Genomic DNA, 19034 nt, shown 5'->3' with positions numbered 1-19034 from the left:
GAAATGTAATATGGTTCGCACAGCAGAATTAACTTCTAAGATTGGACACTTCTACTTTTTGCTCTGTAGATAACTTCATGCAAAGTTCTCAGATTGATACTGAGTTAATAGGGAACATTTGGGATTGTTGCTACTGTTCCACCCTTGCTGTTGCACATTAAGAGCATTGTCTGACCTGCTGAATTTTATTGCTGGGGTGGTTTTATAAAGCCTGTCCTTGGGAGTTCCATTTATTGCCAACTGATCAGATGATCTCAGGAGTTTATGGCCTTCAGGTCAGCATGGATCTATCCAAGTTACTGAAGGTCAACAAGTACCAGAAAATCACACTTTAGATCTGGATTTTGTCTCCGGACATTTGCAAGATATGGATGTTTTTTTAGTAGGGACCTACCGGTATATTATTTTATGTGAGATAGATCTGGAAGTGTTCATATGGCCAGTAGATGGGGCATTCTACAAGAAGATCAATGTAGTTCTCTGGGAAAAATGTAGAGAAATGGCTTGACACTGATCTGTGATGATTTGATTATTTATTAAATTAATGTACTGGTAAATTTTGTGACTCATAGTGGTTTACAGAGATAAAATACAACAGAGTTATAAAACAACATATATTAAAACCAGAATAAATAACAGAATAACAATTAAAACAATATCCATTTCAAATCTCATAATCAAAAGTGCCCATCTTTATTAAATGACACTAGCTCTCAAAGGTCATGCAGAATAGCTCCATTTTATCTACCAAAATATTTCAAGTTGGTGCCAATCTACTCTCCAATCTTAAGAGTATTCCATAAGTTGGGTGCCCTCACGCTTCTGGACTCCTCCTGACCTCTCATATATTAATTGTCAATAAATCCAGCTGGGATAAGTATACTGGGTGGATTCTATGTCGAGAATATGATCCTTCAAGTACCTAGGTGCCAAGCTGTGTTGGTAAAACTTGTTCCTGACAGCCTATTGGAAGCCAGTGTAATGGCTGCAATACATGTGTCACATGGCTGAAGTGGCTTTTACTCATCAGCATATGAGTAACTGCATTCTGCACCAATTGCAATTTGAGGTTAGTATTCAAAGATAGCCCCACATGGAGCACAGTTCATTAATCCTTCCCAGTGGTAACAAGGGCATGAGTTACCATTACTTGGTCATTCCAGATAGGCCCACTAGGTATGGCCTTTGCCTATTCTTGGTAGACACCTGTATTGTATGTAGACTGTTACCTCAAGGATAATGCCACTCTTTGATTTACGATGAACAAAGAACCAGATAATATTTGAAAAATGGCAACTGCATATTTTTAAGGTAAAAGCTTTGCCTCACTCAGACCATAACCTCCGCAATAGGTCAAGAATTCTATGACATCTCTGGCCAACCAGGGACAGTGATGTATGGCCGAGTATTCATCAACCCCCTGATGATATCTCACCCTGAACTGAACCTGTCCCAGCAGGGCCATGTAGATATTAAATGTAACAAGAAAAATACCTTGCAGGAATTTGCAAAGGAAACTGGACTTGTTTCTCTCCCCCCCCCTCCACAATTCCACCTATTGGATCCATCCACTGAGGAAGGAGCAAAGTAATGTCTTGAATATCCATCCTTCACAGGTAATCCAAATATTGAATGTCACTGAGAAGTTTGTTAGGACCAGAAGGATTGACTCTGTCCCCATCCAATTCCTGACCAAGGCAATCCATCAAAGTAATGTCATTTCACTTTCCTTCTTGGATTTAAACATTGATTAACAAGGTTTTAGATAATCCTCTCAACAGCCTTCTCATGAAAGAGAACATGGGAAGGAAAGTGGTAATTCTACAATCAGCTGGATCCAGAGAAAACCTCTACAGAAAGAGGCAGACCAATGATTCCTCAAAGGCATCAGGCACAACTCTTCCCCTAAAATTGACTATTGAAATTTAGGTACTCAGGAATTTCCAGACCACCCATATGAGCTGTAAACTGTAGATAGCAGAGTACATGCAAAAGAGCATCCTATACACAAGCTGAAATAAATCCTAGCTAACTGTGGAAGATACTGTCCCATTACCATTTCATTCCTGCCTATGAGGAGTCAAGATTCTGATGAATTGAGTGACTAAGATCACAAAAAGTGCAAATATATCACAGTGGCCACGAAATGGCTTGTCTATTTTTCCTTAGTATGATTCAACTGACTGTAAAGTGGGCCACCAGATAGCACTAGATGAGCAGTTCCCAACTTTTACAGCTTAGTGGCCCCGCTGGGGGAGGGGAGAGGGGAAAGGGGCTACATCTGTGGTAGACAGGCGCATGTGTACAATTCAACTTGTGCAAGCGGTGGGTTGGTACGCATGCAGCATGACTTGCACAAGTCATGCTGCACGTGCGTACTGGCCTGCCACTCACATACCGGGCCATGGCCAAATAGTCCATGGCCCCGTAGTGGGCCACAGCTCAGGGATTAGGGACCCCTGCACTAGACAATAATGACAGAGTGTTAACATTTCACTGTCTTTGCCCAATAGGGTAGGCTCGAACATGAGTCTTTCTTATGTTTCATCAAGTTAACAGTTTGTCTACTTCCACTGATGTTCCCAGCATTGTTTCTACCACCACAGCTCTGGAGCTCCACAGTAAATCAAGAAGCACCTCAGAATCCAATAGTAGAAGGAGTCACCCAGGGCAATCAAATCAAGCATCTGATCAGAGTTATCTGCTAGGATACTGGAAAATCCATAAATATTCCCTGGATCCATCAATTGTGTAGGGTGGACCATGCTATTCAGTTCTCCCACCCTCCAGAGGCCCATGATAGTAAATGTTATCCAAGCTAGGGAATGATTTCACCGTGGTCAAAGGCTCAGATCTGAATTATATTTTTGTCTTTATCAGGATAATTCCCACAAAGACATACTATTTCCCTTTCTCCCCATTTTAAAACATTTTTATTAAATCTTTAAGCTCAAATGTTGGATTGCATTCATAATGACATGGTAGTTTTAGGAATAAAATTAAATTTCTTTTAATTGATTAGGGACACTGCAGTTGCTGATTATTCGGAAAAAGCTGTTAGTAATAATATTATGAAATCTCATTTTGAAAGTACAATGACCCATTGGATTTGTAAGGCAGCAAAACCATGAAATGTAGTGCCTGAATTTGAAATGTAATGAATTTAGGCATCTTATGATTATGTGGTTGTTAGTTTACATTCCATACTTTTGCAAAAACTAATTATGTATTTGAAGGTAAAACAGTATTCTCATTATTGGTAACATTAATATTTAATATTTGCATTCCTCCATTAGTTTAGGATTATGTCTTCATGACATTTGGACTGGTTCAGCTTAGTTGAAAAATGGGTGCAGCTCTGGCTTAACTGCATATGCAATTTATGTAGAAATAGAAGAAGAAACAAGATGATGATGATGATCTAGCCGCAAATGTTGACATATACAGAACAGGTAAAGATCATCTCTCTTCTGGTGCTGCATCTATGAGCCATTTCATTAAAAATTGCTGTATCTTATTATGTCAGGTGTGAAGAAAATTCTTTTTATAATGGCTTATTCACACTTACTAACAGGAGTTTGGTTACACACATAGTTCCTTCTTATGATCTTGCAAAGTAGATTCACATAAGTACTAAGATGAGTGTGTTAAGAACTGATGGATAAGACATTGCTAAATGGGGTTGAAAATGAAAGTTGAAAAGTGTGACTTATTCATTTACTCTTTGCCCTCAGAGCATTGTCAAACATAAGAAATGGTATGGCAAGGAAACAAAAAGCTTACAGCCACTTATCACTCTGCAGTAATACTATATTCACAATATTCATTAGTCTACTAAATGCTATGAATCCTGTGGAAACAATCCATTAGCACAACACAAGCTATTAAACATATTGGAATAATTTACACTTAGGAATTAATGACTGATTTAGAAGACTAATAGACGTATTCTTGAAATATTCTTCAAAGCAAGAAACAAACCATTTAATCTAATAGATACTGTGAATATTTTTAACTGGTGCTAGTTTTATGTTTTAATTGTAATGTTTCTATTATATATGCTATATGTGTATTTAGTTGTCAACTGCTTTGAGGGCCTACTTAATGTTTTTAAACTAATACTCCATATTATATTGGGATACAAGCTACACACAACTCTCAATTAATGTATTTGTGGTCTGATCCTTAACATGTATTTACATGGAAGTAAACTTCATTAAATTAGATTGAATACACTATCATTCACGCTGTTTTGGTTTGACGTACACGTTTTTCCTCTTTTTTTTTTCCAAAGCTGAGCAGATACAGGATCATTTCAACATACTTTATTTGTTAAAATATTTGTGAGAATGCTGCATCTACTGCTTAATCATTAAATACAATAGGCCAGTGGTGGCGAACCTATGGCACGGGTGCCAGAGGCGGCACTCAGAGCCTTCTCTGCGGGCACGCGCGCCATCGCCCCAGTCCTAGACCTTCAGCTGAGTTTTATAAAACCTTTTCGCTTTAGGCCTCCGCCGTGTGCAAAAAAAAAAAAGTTCAATCAATCAGTTAATTTTAACTTCTCACGGGGAAAAGTTGGAATTGATTGACTGAATCTTTTAGTCTCACCCAGTCTGCTGTTACCACTGCAACCACGCCCACCCAATGAGCCACGCCCACCCGGCACCCGACGATGCATAAGTGGGTTTTGGGTTGCAGTTTGGGCACTCGGTCTCTAAAAGGTTCGCCAACACTGCAATAGGCTATCATTTCAAACAGCAGATACAGGAATGATAGAGATGTGTGTATTGACAAGCGCACCCTGAATTTCCTAAAATAGTTTAATGGCCATAGTTGAGCCAGACATCAAGTCCTATTGCTAACATTGAAGTCAGTCCAATTGTCTTCTATGTGGAAATAATAAAGCAAAGAAGTCGTAATAGAAAAGAGAGAAGAATCATATTGTTCAGTGCCTCAGGCAACAATGTTTTTTCTAAACAAGCTTTCTCAGATAGTTTCAGAAGTAAACACCTGGAATAATAGATTTGCTGCCCCTTGCTGACACTGAAGATGGATTCAGAGTGCCAAGGACTATTATTATTGTTAGCATATGGCATTGTTACATTAACCAAGAGACCACAATGCAATTGCAGAGTAGTAGATTGGCTGCCAATTTACCAGCTCTGTTGTAGGACACACTTGTGTGCTTCCCAAGCTACTCCACAGGAGGGCAAGCTGCTTCGCACAAGAAAAAAAGACAAGCTGCTCTTCCTGCAGCAGCATTCAAGGCCCCCTCCCTTCCCTGGAACTGCCTCGCAAATAGGCATTGCAATCAGGAAGATTCAGAGCCAGTAGGAATCTGACTGACTGCATGGAATACTAATTCATCTCCCTACTGAAGTGGTACCTATTTATCTACTCACATAGAACATGCTTTTGAACGGTTAGTTGGACAGAAGTTGAGATAAGTGACGGGAGCTCACCCTGCCACATAGTGCTAGGACTTGAATCGTGGGACCAGAGACCATCTCCAGTGTCATTAAGCCACTGAGCCATCACACCTCCTAGCCAAGGATTGATGTTCTAGATTATAGTCCAACTAAATGGAAATTGAGATGTGAGTGGACAGGGAGAAGAGAGAACTGACATACAGAAAATGTTTTGAATGTTGAGCCTCCCAATTTTCAATGTGATGTAAAATGTATTATTCAGTAGTCTAAAATTACTGCTGTTCAGTTAATTCAGTGTCCATTTTTTTTAATCCCACATGCAGTTTGATTGGATCACATTTCTTTCAAATCACGTTCAAAAAGGTCTCTTTGACAACCATCCTTCTGCCCATAAATGTCAAATACTATGTTCCGAAGCTTATTAAAGGTCAGAGACATGGAAAATTCAGAGAAGGAAAGGATGAAATAACCCCATAGAGATTTAAAAGGATTTAAAAATTTAAATCCATTTGGATTTCTAAAAATGATAAGCAATTCACTATTTATAATTTTCTCTAATAAATAATAGGAAGATATAAATAAATGTTAATATCATGCAAATAGCTCTTAATGGATAAATGATATTCAATTATTCCAATTTTTAACTGAAATGAGACAATCCAGTTGGCCACTGAACAGAATGCCATCTATAGACTGGGTGAACAGTGCTTCTATCACAACAGTTCATTACATTACCTTACAATAGGTTGAGTCCTGAGCTGCTTTTACCTAACCCAAGATAAATGTACAACAAATTATTCTTAAGAAAACCCTTAACATAAGCAGAGTATTGGGTGGTGACTAAAGTGCTGGACAAGAGATAAGGATGTGTGCATTAGTCCTGCCTTAAACAGGACTTTAGAATTTTGGACTTTAGAATTTTCCAATCCAATTCTCCTTACTAGATTGTTGTGGAGAAAATAGGAAATGGAAGCATTATATATATCACCTTAAGTTGCATAAAATAAAGGATGAATGTAATAATCTATATAAATAAAAATGTAAATGTTCGTTTGTTCAAAATCTTAAATCTCCGAAAGTTCTTCACCGATTGCTTTGAAATTTTGACACAACGTTGCATTCGAATACGTGCATGTTTTTATATACCTATATTATATAGATGTCATACCTGTGACAGGTAAAAACATGCTTTTTTGAAAAACAGCACCATCTGTTGGATGTAAAAGCAACACACACTTTTACCAGACTGAGCCACAGCAACGCGTGGCGGGTACAGCTAGTAATTAATAATAACAATAACCCATAACTGCTCTGAAAGTTTAGAATGCTCTCTGCACGAGCAAGAAAGAGAGCTGTGAAAATATCTACAGACCCCTCACATCCTGGACATAAACTGTTTCAACTTCTGTTTCAACTTCTTCCCTCAAGACGACACTATAGGGCATTGCACACTCTGCTTAATAACTAACACTGTCAAAATACTTAGTAAAGCTGTATTACTATGATACTCATCTTTCCTATTACCTATCCTTATCTTCTTATGACTATAACTTTGCAGCTTGTATCTTACAATTTATATTTTTTTTGTACCCTAGAATGATTTATGTTGTTTGGGGAGAAATTGGATAGTTTCAGTTTGGTATTAAAATGGAAATTGGAAGTTGGACCAAATTCTTGGAAGTATGATGAAGTTTGTGTGTATAGTCATTAGAGGCTCTTAAGAAATTAATAGAAAACAGGACATAAAGCTGATAGGCAGTACTGAACAGTGAGAATTTGGAGGCTTTAAGAACAGAATTTTCATTTCAATATTCAAAAATTAGATTTAGCCCATTCTTTAAAAACTCAAAATGCTCTCCGCACTTGTGGTTTGGAGCTTCAGTGACTGCAAAACACATCATGACAGGAGTTCTGAATCAGTAATTTGAACACTTTGAAATTCCCTAATTGAAAAATTCTCTTTGAAGTTGGTGAAAATCAAGGAAAGGTGAAAGATAAATTAATCATCTTAACTAACAAACTGGTGACTTCAATGCAGATTAAAAATAGAACAGGTAAACAAGAGCAGTAAAATATCTACATCTCATATTCATATTCATATTCATAAGAATATGGACAGTTTAAGGATGACTTAATCAGCAATTCCCTGTATGATGGATCCTTTGAAATCTCTGCACTGTTGATCCCTGTGGAAATAGGTCATTTGAAGGAATTCCAAGTTTTCAATAAAGCATCAAAATGTACACATCTGAATTTAATTAAATTCAAACCTTATATATATCAGGATATACCTTTTGGGGCACAGCAAACTGTTGAGAATGTCTGTGGATTTCATACCATTTTCATATAGTGCAAGAAAGACAAAGAGTTAACTTCCTATAATGAATTTTGGAGCAATATTGCCCCCAATATTGATGTTTCTGCCAATACACCTGGAACCACACTTCTTTCTCACTTTCAAAACTGATGTGAGATTTGACAGACTAACATTGTTTATATGCTTATTGATTAAAGGAAGCATATGATAAGGTGAACAGGCTTGGATTATGAAATATTTTGCAAAGATATGGAATTGAATATTGGCTGTTGAATATGGTAAAAGTGGTATATGATGGAAGTAAAGAATGAGTGACAAAAAGTTGAGTGCTTGACAAATGTTTCAACATTGAGAAGGGAATAAAACAAGGATATGTGATGATCTTATGGTTGCATAATATATTGATGGATAAATGTATGCTTGTGTTCATTAGAGGTAAGTTGCTTATGGATTTCAGCATGTGTGCACTGCTGTATGTACACAATGCAATGTTGGTTGCAGAAAACCTGAATGGTATAAAATGTGTGTTAGATTATATGATGCAGTGAGAAGAATGGATCTGAAAATGAATACATCAAAGACAAAGTTAGTTGTGTTCCACAGATAAAATGATTGATTGAAAGACAGCCAATCACATATATATATATATATATCACTAAAAGCTGCAGGAAGATAAAATCATGTTCTTGGGTAGAATGTTTATTAAAGTTAAAAAATGGATTGTAAAATCAATTCTTTCTTGATTATTTATATTGTGGTAGCTTTATAGTCGTTCTACTGGAGCTCAATTTGTGCAAATACTGGGATAAAACTCTCAGTGCTAAAGCAAGCAGCAGGACTCGTTTTAAAGTTTATACGGCACAGAGCAATTATTTCAAAATATGAGAGACATATTTCAGTTTTCTGAAATTAAAAACAATACAAGAATTAAAGAAAGTGCAAACAATTTTGTGTATCTCTGTACAAACACACACAGCATTTGTTATAATAATACTCCTTGGAAAAATGGCTTTTGACCACCTCCACTTTTTTATGTATCCACATGGATTTAGTCCAGTATTAAAAATTAAAGCAAATGGTAGAAGTATTAAATTAGAAAGACACACACTCTCTCTTTCTTTCTGTCCTATTCCAGTTTGAAGTGGTTTCAGTATTTGGAATCATACATAGTCTATGTAAATGGAAAGGAATGGAAATTATTTTTGTTATTCTAGGTATAAGACCCAACTAATGTTTTGAAGCTAGAATGAGAAATGGAGCTGGTTTCTTTATATTACTTCTCTGTCATTGGCTCCAATAGGAGAAAAAAAATACTATGAGTTCTAAGTACCTAGTCCTAACCACATTCTGATGAAAGCAGTATATAGCATTCTGTATATTCATAGCTTTTATAGCAGATCTAGTTCATGATGGAGCTAGTTGCTTACAGTAGTTCTCCTATTTTGTCTATGACATCCATAATATTTGTATATGCTTTATGGAAAAAAATCTCTTTAATGTATATACATCAGTGAAAAAGCCTTTCCAATCTGTATAGCATATTAGTGTAAAAACAGGTTACGTTTTTACAGCTTTCTTGAAAGCAAAATGTGACTATTTGCAATGGTCCTTAATCACTACTCCAGGAGGGTAATAAGATCATTGGGTTAAAATGACCAAGAAGTTCCTTCTGTAAACAAGTGGCCATTTCACATTAATCTCTACACTTAACACTGTTCACAAATGGCCAGTCACAGCTATTGTTATGTTGACTAAATACACTGAAAGATGATAGCAATTTCCTTTCTGGTGAAAGGAATAGACTGAATAGAGCTGTGCCTGGTGGAACTGGTCTGTGTTTGGAAACCAAGCAGAGTCAGGTCTGGTTAGTAATTGGATAGCGTACCATGAAAGAATGGCAGAGGTGTAGGCTAGGTGGGAAGTCAAAACCATCTTTATACTTTTATCAGAAATATTGCAATGTTGTCATAAGGTCGAGGCCAGATTCATTTTGCCTCCCATCTCAAATCCTATAAAAGTTAGAAATCATTTAAAAAAAAAAGACTGGGGGTCTGAGGTAACTCATGGTCCCCCTAAGATTGTTGGCTGGGAGGCTGCAATCCTTTAACCCCAATTTTTAATCCAGGATTCGCAGCCTCCCTTACATACCCCTCAAAGGCCTCACTTTTGGCTCCACAACTAGTGCAGCAAAATTGGCATTAAGAGTAGAGATTTGAGTTGCTTCATCAAGGAAACGTCCAACAATAATTCTTCAGAAGGCAGAAAGGGAAATCTGTTCCAGCCAATGATCTTCCCTGCTACCCTATTTGTAAGGAATATAGCAAAATATTCAGCCTTTGGACAAAGTATGTAATGTTCTGTTGTGAATGTATTAATGTTATTCAATTGTTTTCTTAAATGCCATGAATAAATGGTTCAGGATCCAAGCAAACTTAAAAAATGAGGGTACAAATTATTCATAGTCACTTTTTTTCTCCATTTTAGTTGCCAAGCCCATCTTCTTCTCTTTTCCTGTATGCTTTGTTTAGCATTTGTATTTCTTCTTGATAACCCTCTTTTTCCAAGTGCTGCTTTTTACTATTCTGTCTGTGAGCTTCGACAGTGTCAGGAATGGATATGTTCAGATCACTGTTGGGATTGCTTGATGGTATGAAGAGTGAATAAGATGCTGTTTCTCCTAAATCACATGAGACAAATCTATTTTCTTTCCGAGAATAACGTAAGGATGGAGACCGGACCTGGGCAGAGGATTGGCTAATATTACTAATGATGGAAACGGTGTCCATGGCTTCTTCATTGTCACAAATTTCAAGCACCTCTAAGTGAATCTTCACGTTGGTGTCAGTAAATGTGGTTGGAGAATCCTCAGGATTTGGCTCATGGCCCACACTCTTGGAGCGATACACTTCAATTTTCTTGGATGCGGGAGTGATTTTTTGTCCTTCTGAGCTTACCTCATATGTAGATAAAGAGAGGGTTTTTCCCGTGGGAGCTTGGAGAGACACAGTTCCTTGAAATGCACACAGAGGAATAGCTAAGGCACCACCTGAACGCTGAAATGAGAAAAATTGCTATTATTTAATGTTGCTGCCACAAGCGAAAAACAGTTGTCAACAATTCAATTACATCTCATTATTTTTACTGCTGTGTGTTGAGAATACTTTTTAAAAACCTTAGATGTAATTGATGGTATAAAAAACATACTTCTTTATACACAGTTCTTATTCTGAATGTGTGAAACAGAATTTATCTACCGTGTATTGACTCCTTCTGTTTCCCACATAATTGCACAAAACTCACTATTCCCTTTTACGTTTTAACCATTAAGACAATTTTGTCCTTGCAACACCTGTCCAATGTTGTCCGAATTTGGAAGCTAAGCAGAATTAGCCCTGGTTAATACTTGAGCAGAAGATCTCCAGAGAATACCATAGCTATATGCTGTTATTCTAAAAATGATGCAAAGTTACCAGATCTTCATAATGAAATAATTATCTTCCTGGACAAAGAACTTCTACCCATTAATTTCATTTGCTCATTTGGGATGTATCAAGTAATAATTATTAATCAGTTAGTTGATTATGTTGATAAATTAATTGGTTGATTGGATCGGAGTATATAATTTTATAAACTAAAGGCAAAAAAATACAACATGTAAATAAACTGGGCCAAATAGCCACTTCAGCCAGATATTCCTCAATGTACAACTAGTTGCTTAATGACCATTTGAAGTTATGACAGACTTTCCCAGAGCTATTTATGACCCTCTTTCGGCTCAGGAAAACTGCACACCCCTGTGGTCACATGATCACACTTTAGGTGCTTGACAACCAGTTCACTTTAATGGCTGTTTGTAGCATCCTACAGTAACGTGACCGTGATTTGCACCATTTTTTTGTCAGTTTTTTATTTTTACCTCTGTATTCCAGCAATAAATGGGGTAATTAAGGTTTGCTTAACAGTTGCTTAATGCTGAACAGAATGCTGAGTGCTGAACAGAATGACTGTTGTAAAAATGTAATTTTGAACCCAGCCATATAATGCCTTGACTTATGATCATAATGACTTATGACTACAATTTTGGGTTTAAAATAATTATGGTTGCAAATGGAGGACTACCTGTATCTCTGCAGTATAAAAATATACAAAATATATTTGCAATATAAAAATATATGAAAGATGAATTCATTTTCATTTTCTCTTTTCATTATCCAGGCTGTTGAAAGTGCAGAAAGTTTTATTATTTTTAAAGTCAGGAAGAGAGAGAATCAACTTTAAGAGATCAAGGCGACAATCTGATACACACTTATCTGGAAAGAAAAACATCTCAATCTACTCCTGAATACACATGAGTAAGCTTAGCTTATAGGAGATACGAACAACAAGAACAAAAATAGACAGATTTCTGTGCTTTAGGGAATGAACAAATTGTGCTTTTTTCAGAAAAAAATATAATCATCAGTACTTTTTTTTGTACTGAGACCTACACCTCCAATACATGGATCTGTTTTGTCTTTCTAGTCAGTGTATAAAAGCAGGTCAAGAGAAAATGTGTGTAAAAGTCTGAAAAGTATATCTAGTCTCACCACTGAAATTGGTAATCCAAATGGTGAAGAAGTTATGAAATGTTATTGAACTGTGGTGGTGCAGTGGTTATAAAGTAGTAAAACTCTGCCCACATCCAGGAATTCAATCCTGACTGGCCCAAAGTTGATTCAGCCTTCCATCCTTCCAAGGTCAGTAAAATGAGGACCCAGATTGTTGTGGGCAATATGCTGACCTCTGAAACCAAGGTTTTTCCATGGACCAGAGGGGATGTGGTTTTGAATACTGCCTGCATCCCAAGGATGGAGCTTTGCTTGTTTGTGCGGCCCACTTGCTGACATGCTGCAGACCGGTGCTGGTCCATGGACTGGGGGTTGGCGACCCCTGCTGTAAAGCACTATGAAACAGTATATACTGTAAGTCTTGCTATTGTATCCCAGACAAATTGATGTAAACTGCAGTGTGTGGGATGTCATTTAATGCTAAAGAAGCACCAGCTGTAAACACTGAAGGATTCCTTTGTACTTGATTTTTTTTTCTAATATACCTTTATATTCATGTCTACAGCTTGGAGCCTCTATCTAAAATCTGTTCAGGACATACACTGACTGAGATGAAATGCTCAAACACCAGACTGGATACAAAGGGAGATTTTGACTTCAGGTTTTGATAATTAGATTTCTGGCAAAAAGCAGTCAATGTTGCAGGCTATAAAAAAATTCAGGAGCAGGAGGAGCACTTCAAGTGAATGAAATGTGAATCTTGTTGAACAGAATGGAAATCTGAAATCATCCCTGAAAAGCCTTTTTGGTACAGTTTCTGTAATGAAATGTGTGGATGACTTTGGGGGATAAGGAAGAGATGCTGCCTAGAACAGGGGTTCCCAACCCCTGGGCCATAGCCTACTACAGGCTGCAGCCTGTTCGAAACCGGGCTGTGGGAGAAATAGTCAAGTGTGTGTGCATGAAGTTTCACTCGCCTGAGTGGCGGGCAAGCATGTGCACATGTACAAAGTTTCACTCGTGTGAGTGGAGCACAGTTGAGCTCGCACACAAAGCTCCACTTGCACGAGGAAACAATTAGACAAGAGAGGGAGTAGCCCCCAATGGATAATAGTAAAGTAGAATTAGCTCATCTAGTTGTGTTTCCTGTCTGGTTTACACAGGTGGACTGACAGTTTCTAATTATGCAATTGTGTGTAAAACTATTCTTTTAAGCAAGAACTACCAGATATATTTGGGAGATCTGTTCTTTTTTTCTGTTGTTAACCATGCCCTTTTATTGTTCCTCCTTTCTTCCTTTCTGCTCTCTCCTTGGAGAAGGAAGGAAGGAAAGAAGGAAGGAAGGAAGGAAGGAAGGAAGGAAGATGTTGCTTTTATTACTCTGAAAATTTTTATGGACAATCCTATAATGAAAACATCCATGAAAAACAATGACAATGTCTATGTGGAACTATTTAGTTTAAAGAACATCTTTCATTTTCCCTGGTGTTGAGTTATAGTCTTCTTTCAACTTTTCTTTCCACATATTTCTCCACACGAATATACTGCAGTGCTGCTCAGCAAGTGGAAAAAAGGACTTGGAGAGAAGATGAATGGAAAGAATAAAGGATAAATGGATAGATGGGATAATTGTTTGGGCATACTTTACATTAATTCATTCACAAGCCAAGCACTTTCCACTCTTGCAGTCTATGTATAATCACAAGCTCGCATTCCTGTAACATAGTTAGAAAATGGGACAATGAAGCAAATCACATAGAAGGAAGGATGGAATTGTATAGTTGAAAGCTAATTTAATTTTCACAGGAACCTACCACATACAGTAATCTGGGTTTAGTTCTATTCAGCCACTACTTGGAAGGAAAACTTTGCTCTGAGCGAGAGAAATACTATCAAACACCAGAGTAATTTTTCTTCAAGTTACAAGTCTGAAGAACTACATTGATTTGTTCCTGATGAAAATACTGAAAATGTCCAAATGAACCCTTGAAGAATATTTACAACTTTGTTCCAGCAATATTCTTTGTTTCTATGTTTCTTCTCATCTGCCTCTCCCAATAAATCAGGTCATCACTATTTTCTTGTTTGACTGCTTCAAAGGGATATAATATTGACTGTCTTGTGCTAGTAATTTTACAAGGGTAATTATCCATAGTGTGAAAATGTGAGCATATTCTCCTGTCCTAATATTATCTATATAAAGATAAATATAATATGGTCATTAGTTCTGTCTTCAGAGCTTTTTTATATAAAAAAGTATTTTTTTTCCTGAGAGCTGCCTAGATCTCTGTGGTGATTGGCAAGCTAAAAATATCCTGAGTGCAACATTTTGGAGATGGGGATAGAGAGCTTTGGAGTGATGTGCACCAGGCATTAGTCCATAAAATAGCTACTGTATTCACAGTAGGACAAATGTTTGGGACAAAAACAAAGGTAAAATTTGATGGAATGTACTTGATATTTAAATGAATTGAAATTATATAAAATAATTACTGTGGAGTTAAATTCCTTTTTCTTATCAAGAAAGGATGGAGAGAACCAAGGGGAGAGAATCAGTTGGATAGCTAGCAGCGAATATAGGAAAGTATTAGAGGAACAAATCTGGTTTCTCTGTTCAGAAACCAAAAGAAAGGCTTTGTATTGTATTGAGAGCAAGCAACTAAATTTCATTTTTAATGTATGTGCCCACAGTAAAAAAATGACAGCAAGGTTATCTTACCTTACCTTACCTTACCTTATCCTACCCTACCTTACCCTACCCTACCCTACCCTACCCTATCCTATCCTATCCTATCCTATCCTATCCTATCCTATCCTATCCTATCCTATCCTATCTTACCTTACCTTACCTTACCTTATCTGACAACTGAGATTGACCTAGACAGCAGTGACTATTATAGATTGATGGGTTTAATGAAGAGTGGAGATAGCTGATAATCCTAAATGTGACTAGACAGTGCTATACTACTGAAGCTTTGTTTTGCTTCCAGGATATTATTTCAAGGTGAATGTGAAGACTCCTGAAAGAGACCGGCCCATGATCCAGAAAAATGTATCAGACAAAGAGGGGAAAGCTTTTAACCATTAATTACCAGTGAGAGAAATATTTGGTTTATTTTTCTTAAACCATTGATGAAAGAACATATTTGTACACAATTTCTATTTTGTGTATTCAAGTAACTACTTTGAGGAAGGGAGTACATTTGATTGAACTTCTCAGTGATGCACAATTCTTGTCCAAAAGACAATTGGACTTTCTTGGTTTCTTTTTGCCCCCTTGAAAATGTTTCACTTCTCATTCAAAAAGCTTCTTCAGTTACTAAAGAGTAAAAGAGTGATAGTGCAGCACCAAAGAGATATCCCTCAGATATCTTAGTTGACTCCCAGATAGAAAAAAGACTAGGAATGCCACATGATCAAGAGGAATGTGGAGGAATTTGTCAGGAAAGTTAGGTAGAGCAAGATACTACAATTAAAAACTACAATTTCATGGCAATATTTACAGCCCCTGACCTAGAGGAGAGGATACATTTTAGAAAGACGTATTATCATACATGGAAATTAATTGCAGGAGAAAGACATTATTCCACAAGAAAAATAAATGGAAGATGAACATTTAGTTTATTTTTTCATAAGACAGTGCACATCTGATGACACTTTGCTCAAGTTACCTTTTTCAAAATGAAGACTAGCTCTAAAACTGTGGACCCAACTGGAAGTTTTCAAAGCACTTTATTTGGAATGTTGATGACTTGTCTACTTCTTTTGGTATTGTAGCAGGTATATGCAAGTCCAATTTCTTATGTGGGGAACACTGAGAAAAACAGTTGATCGTTGTGCAGACTCTCAGTCATACAAGTTACTGGCCAGTGAATTTTACTTTATTAGACTGCCTTGCAGAACTATTTGAGGGCTGAACCTTTTTTTAAATTTTGTTTCTGCTTATATTTTCTCACTTCTCTTGTTAAGATTTGCTCGCTGTGCAACTTATTCTGCTGGGAAATAGGGAGAGAGGGAGAGTGAAATGGAATAATTGAACAGTTATTTGGTGGGGGTTTGCTTGCTGATTTCTTCTTAGGTGCGATCATGCATTCCTCCAAGTCTATTTATTATTCAGATGTTATTTGTGTCTGACCTAATTTTTTGTCTATCTTAGTATGTCTCTCCAGTCTGAGTTCCTCATTCATTTGTCTTCATTTTTCTCACTTCCACATCCCATGTTTAATTGCCTCTCTAATTCCTCTGTTGTCTTTGACTTGTACATCTCTGTCTTGAGTAAATGGGCCCAAGACATAGTGAGATTAGATTATTGTATACCAAATTAGAATTAGCTGTGTTCTCATTTCTTTTTCTTATGTCATGTCTTTAATTATTCTGTTCTTTATTTGATTTCTACAGCTGCCCAAGTGACTCTGAGCAGTATACATAATAACATTAAAAAAAGTATGATTTGCTTTAAATCTGTCATTGGAGCTACAATGGCAACACAATTTGATTGGAGCTGATTTCAGGGGGGAAATTTCAGTTTTGGAAGCTATTGATCAAAATAGCAGGCACACATCATATTTCTTGCTCCATTTCTGCTTTATTGTGTTGCTTGTCTTGAAAGGGAATAGCTTGATAGGTACATGCATATAGGTATGTACTGAACATTAATTTGGATTTTTAAGTTGTCGTTGTAGTAGGGTATTCCACTAATTCAGTTAATTTTCTTACAGACTCTTTTCTAGATTTCAAATAATTTGGAGGCTTCTTGTATTGCCATTTCCTCAACCCTATCATTCTATCCTAAAAGGAATCTCTGAACAAAAAATCTCTGAACAATAAAGCCCTTGGAGGTATGCAATTAAAACCTGGTGGGACTAATGTCCTGTATCATCCTGCTGTTTTAATCAATGACTTCCAAAATTGTAATTTCATTATTGTAGCCCATAAATGTTTTCCCCCCAATTAGCATCAATCAAATTGCATTGTCACTGTATCTTTAGTGACAAATTCAAAGCAAATCATGCCTATTTTGAATTTTGAATCTCCAGTTGGAATAAGAGCTGGTTTACACCTAATATTTTAAAGAAGTTTCTGAAAAGAAGGCAGCATAAGAAAGCATTTGATTTTATCACTGCAAACAGATAAAAGTTAAGCTCTATTGGATTATGAAATGCTTTTTTAGTCTGCTACCCTGTGAGAAATCTGAGAGATGAGAATACAAATCATTTTTTTTTACCATGAACCCTCAATTATTGGTTTTTCAAAGGCATGCTAGTCTGATTTAACAGGTAATACTTAGCCATCCTGACCAGTTTCTATTATCACTTCCAATTAGTTCTTTGCTTTGCAGATCCAAGCCAGAATCATAGAATGGATGAATTGGAAGAAACATTATGGATTATATAGTCCAACCTCCTGCTCTGTGCAGGAATCCATTAAACCTTTTCTGACAGTTTCCATTTGAAAACCTGAAGTAAGAGTGAGTCCCAACTGTTCTAGATAGACTGCTACTATCTGTGGGAAGTTCTCCTAATTTTCAGACTAAATCAACTTTCATGAAATTTTGATCATCCTTGCGTTGCTTTAGTTGCAGTTTCAAAAGAGAACAAATCCTCTCTCTCTTAGAGGAGTCTTTTAGATATTCCACTTTAAATAATATTTTTGCACATTAAGCATGCCCGGTTTCTTTAACCATTTTGGACAGAGTTTCCAGACCCTTTAACATCCTGATCTCTCTTCTGAACTCCAACTAACTCAGGTCTCTTAAAACACTTTGTCCAGGATAGGATGTAGTTGTCCAACTCTAGCCTAACCAATGCAGAGCACAATGGAAATATCCCCTATGATATCAACACTATCCTTTTAACATAGGCCAAGAATGTATTGGTATTTTTGGCACCTGATCTAACTGGGCAGCTGCAACATCCACTATAGTTACCTAATGTGGACATTTCATTTTCAACATTGCAATGTAAACCATTCTAGGACATTTTATTACATAACAGGGGAATCCCAATCTGACTAACAATCAGTAGAAAATCATATTATCGTTGCCGCTGCCTATCAATTTTAAATATAGGAGAAGGTCATCAAAAGATATTCTATGGAAGATAGCACAACTGGACAAGAAAAGGACAGCTACAGTACAAGTAAATGTGGGTGTGTTCTGCTTAAATGCATCTAAGTAGAAGCCATTTCTTGGAGCCCTGAGAACTTTGGCTATAGGTTTCTTTTTTCACGGTGAACGGCCTTCATTCATTCATATAAGAAAATTAATTATTCTAACTGAAGCAGATAATCTTGACAAGATAAATACTGTCATTGTTAAAAAGAAAAGAAAACAAGCACATTGAGGCTTCAAGCCTCTACTTTAAAGCAACCATCCTAACAGTGTCTCTCATAGAGAGTCTGTCCTTTAATTGCTTCAGGCAGGAAGCCCAGCTACAGAAGCTTAATTCTTTATTACCACATTAAGGACATGTAGAAAATTGTGGAAGCAAGAACAACAGCTTCCCTTTCTCTGTATTTCTGCCCAGATAAGAATCTAAGACAAGGCTAAAACACCGGCTTCATGGGAAGAAGCTTTTCTTACTCTGATTCCAAAGGAAAATGCAGATTTGGCATATATTAAAAATTATAGACCCATCTCATTATTAAATTCAGACTATAAGATTTTTATGGCTATAATGGCCCATAGACTTGAAAGATTTCTAGCAGATTTTATACACTCTGACCAAAATGGTTTCTTAC

The 19034-nt window shown here is 36.8% G+C and overlaps 1 protein-coding gene across 1 annotated transcript in view; it reads right to left on the bottom strand.

The window, feature by feature from the left end:
- Nucleotides 1-10229: 10229 nt before the first annotated feature.
- GPR149 (G protein-coupled receptor 149) overlaps nucleotides 10230-19034 on the bottom strand; it is a 36553-nt gene continuing 27748 nt past the window's right edge. Inside the window, exon 4 of the mRNA XM_015813022.1 lies at nucleotides 10230-10802. Coding sequence (XP_015668508.1) covers nucleotides 10230-10802 — 573 coding nt within the window. The remainder of the gene's footprint in view (nucleotides 10803-19034) is intronic.

The sequence above is a fragment of the Protobothrops mucrosquamatus genome, unplaced genomic scaffold (genome assembly GCF_001527695.2).
Source record: "Protobothrops mucrosquamatus isolate PMUCROS unplaced genomic scaffold, P.Mucros_1.0 scaffold128, whole genome shotgun sequence".
In the NCBI taxonomy this organism is placed as follows: Eukaryota; Metazoa; Chordata; class Lepidosauria; order Squamata; family Viperidae; genus Protobothrops; species Protobothrops mucrosquamatus.
This window is presented reverse-complemented; position numbering and strand designations above follow the sequence as displayed.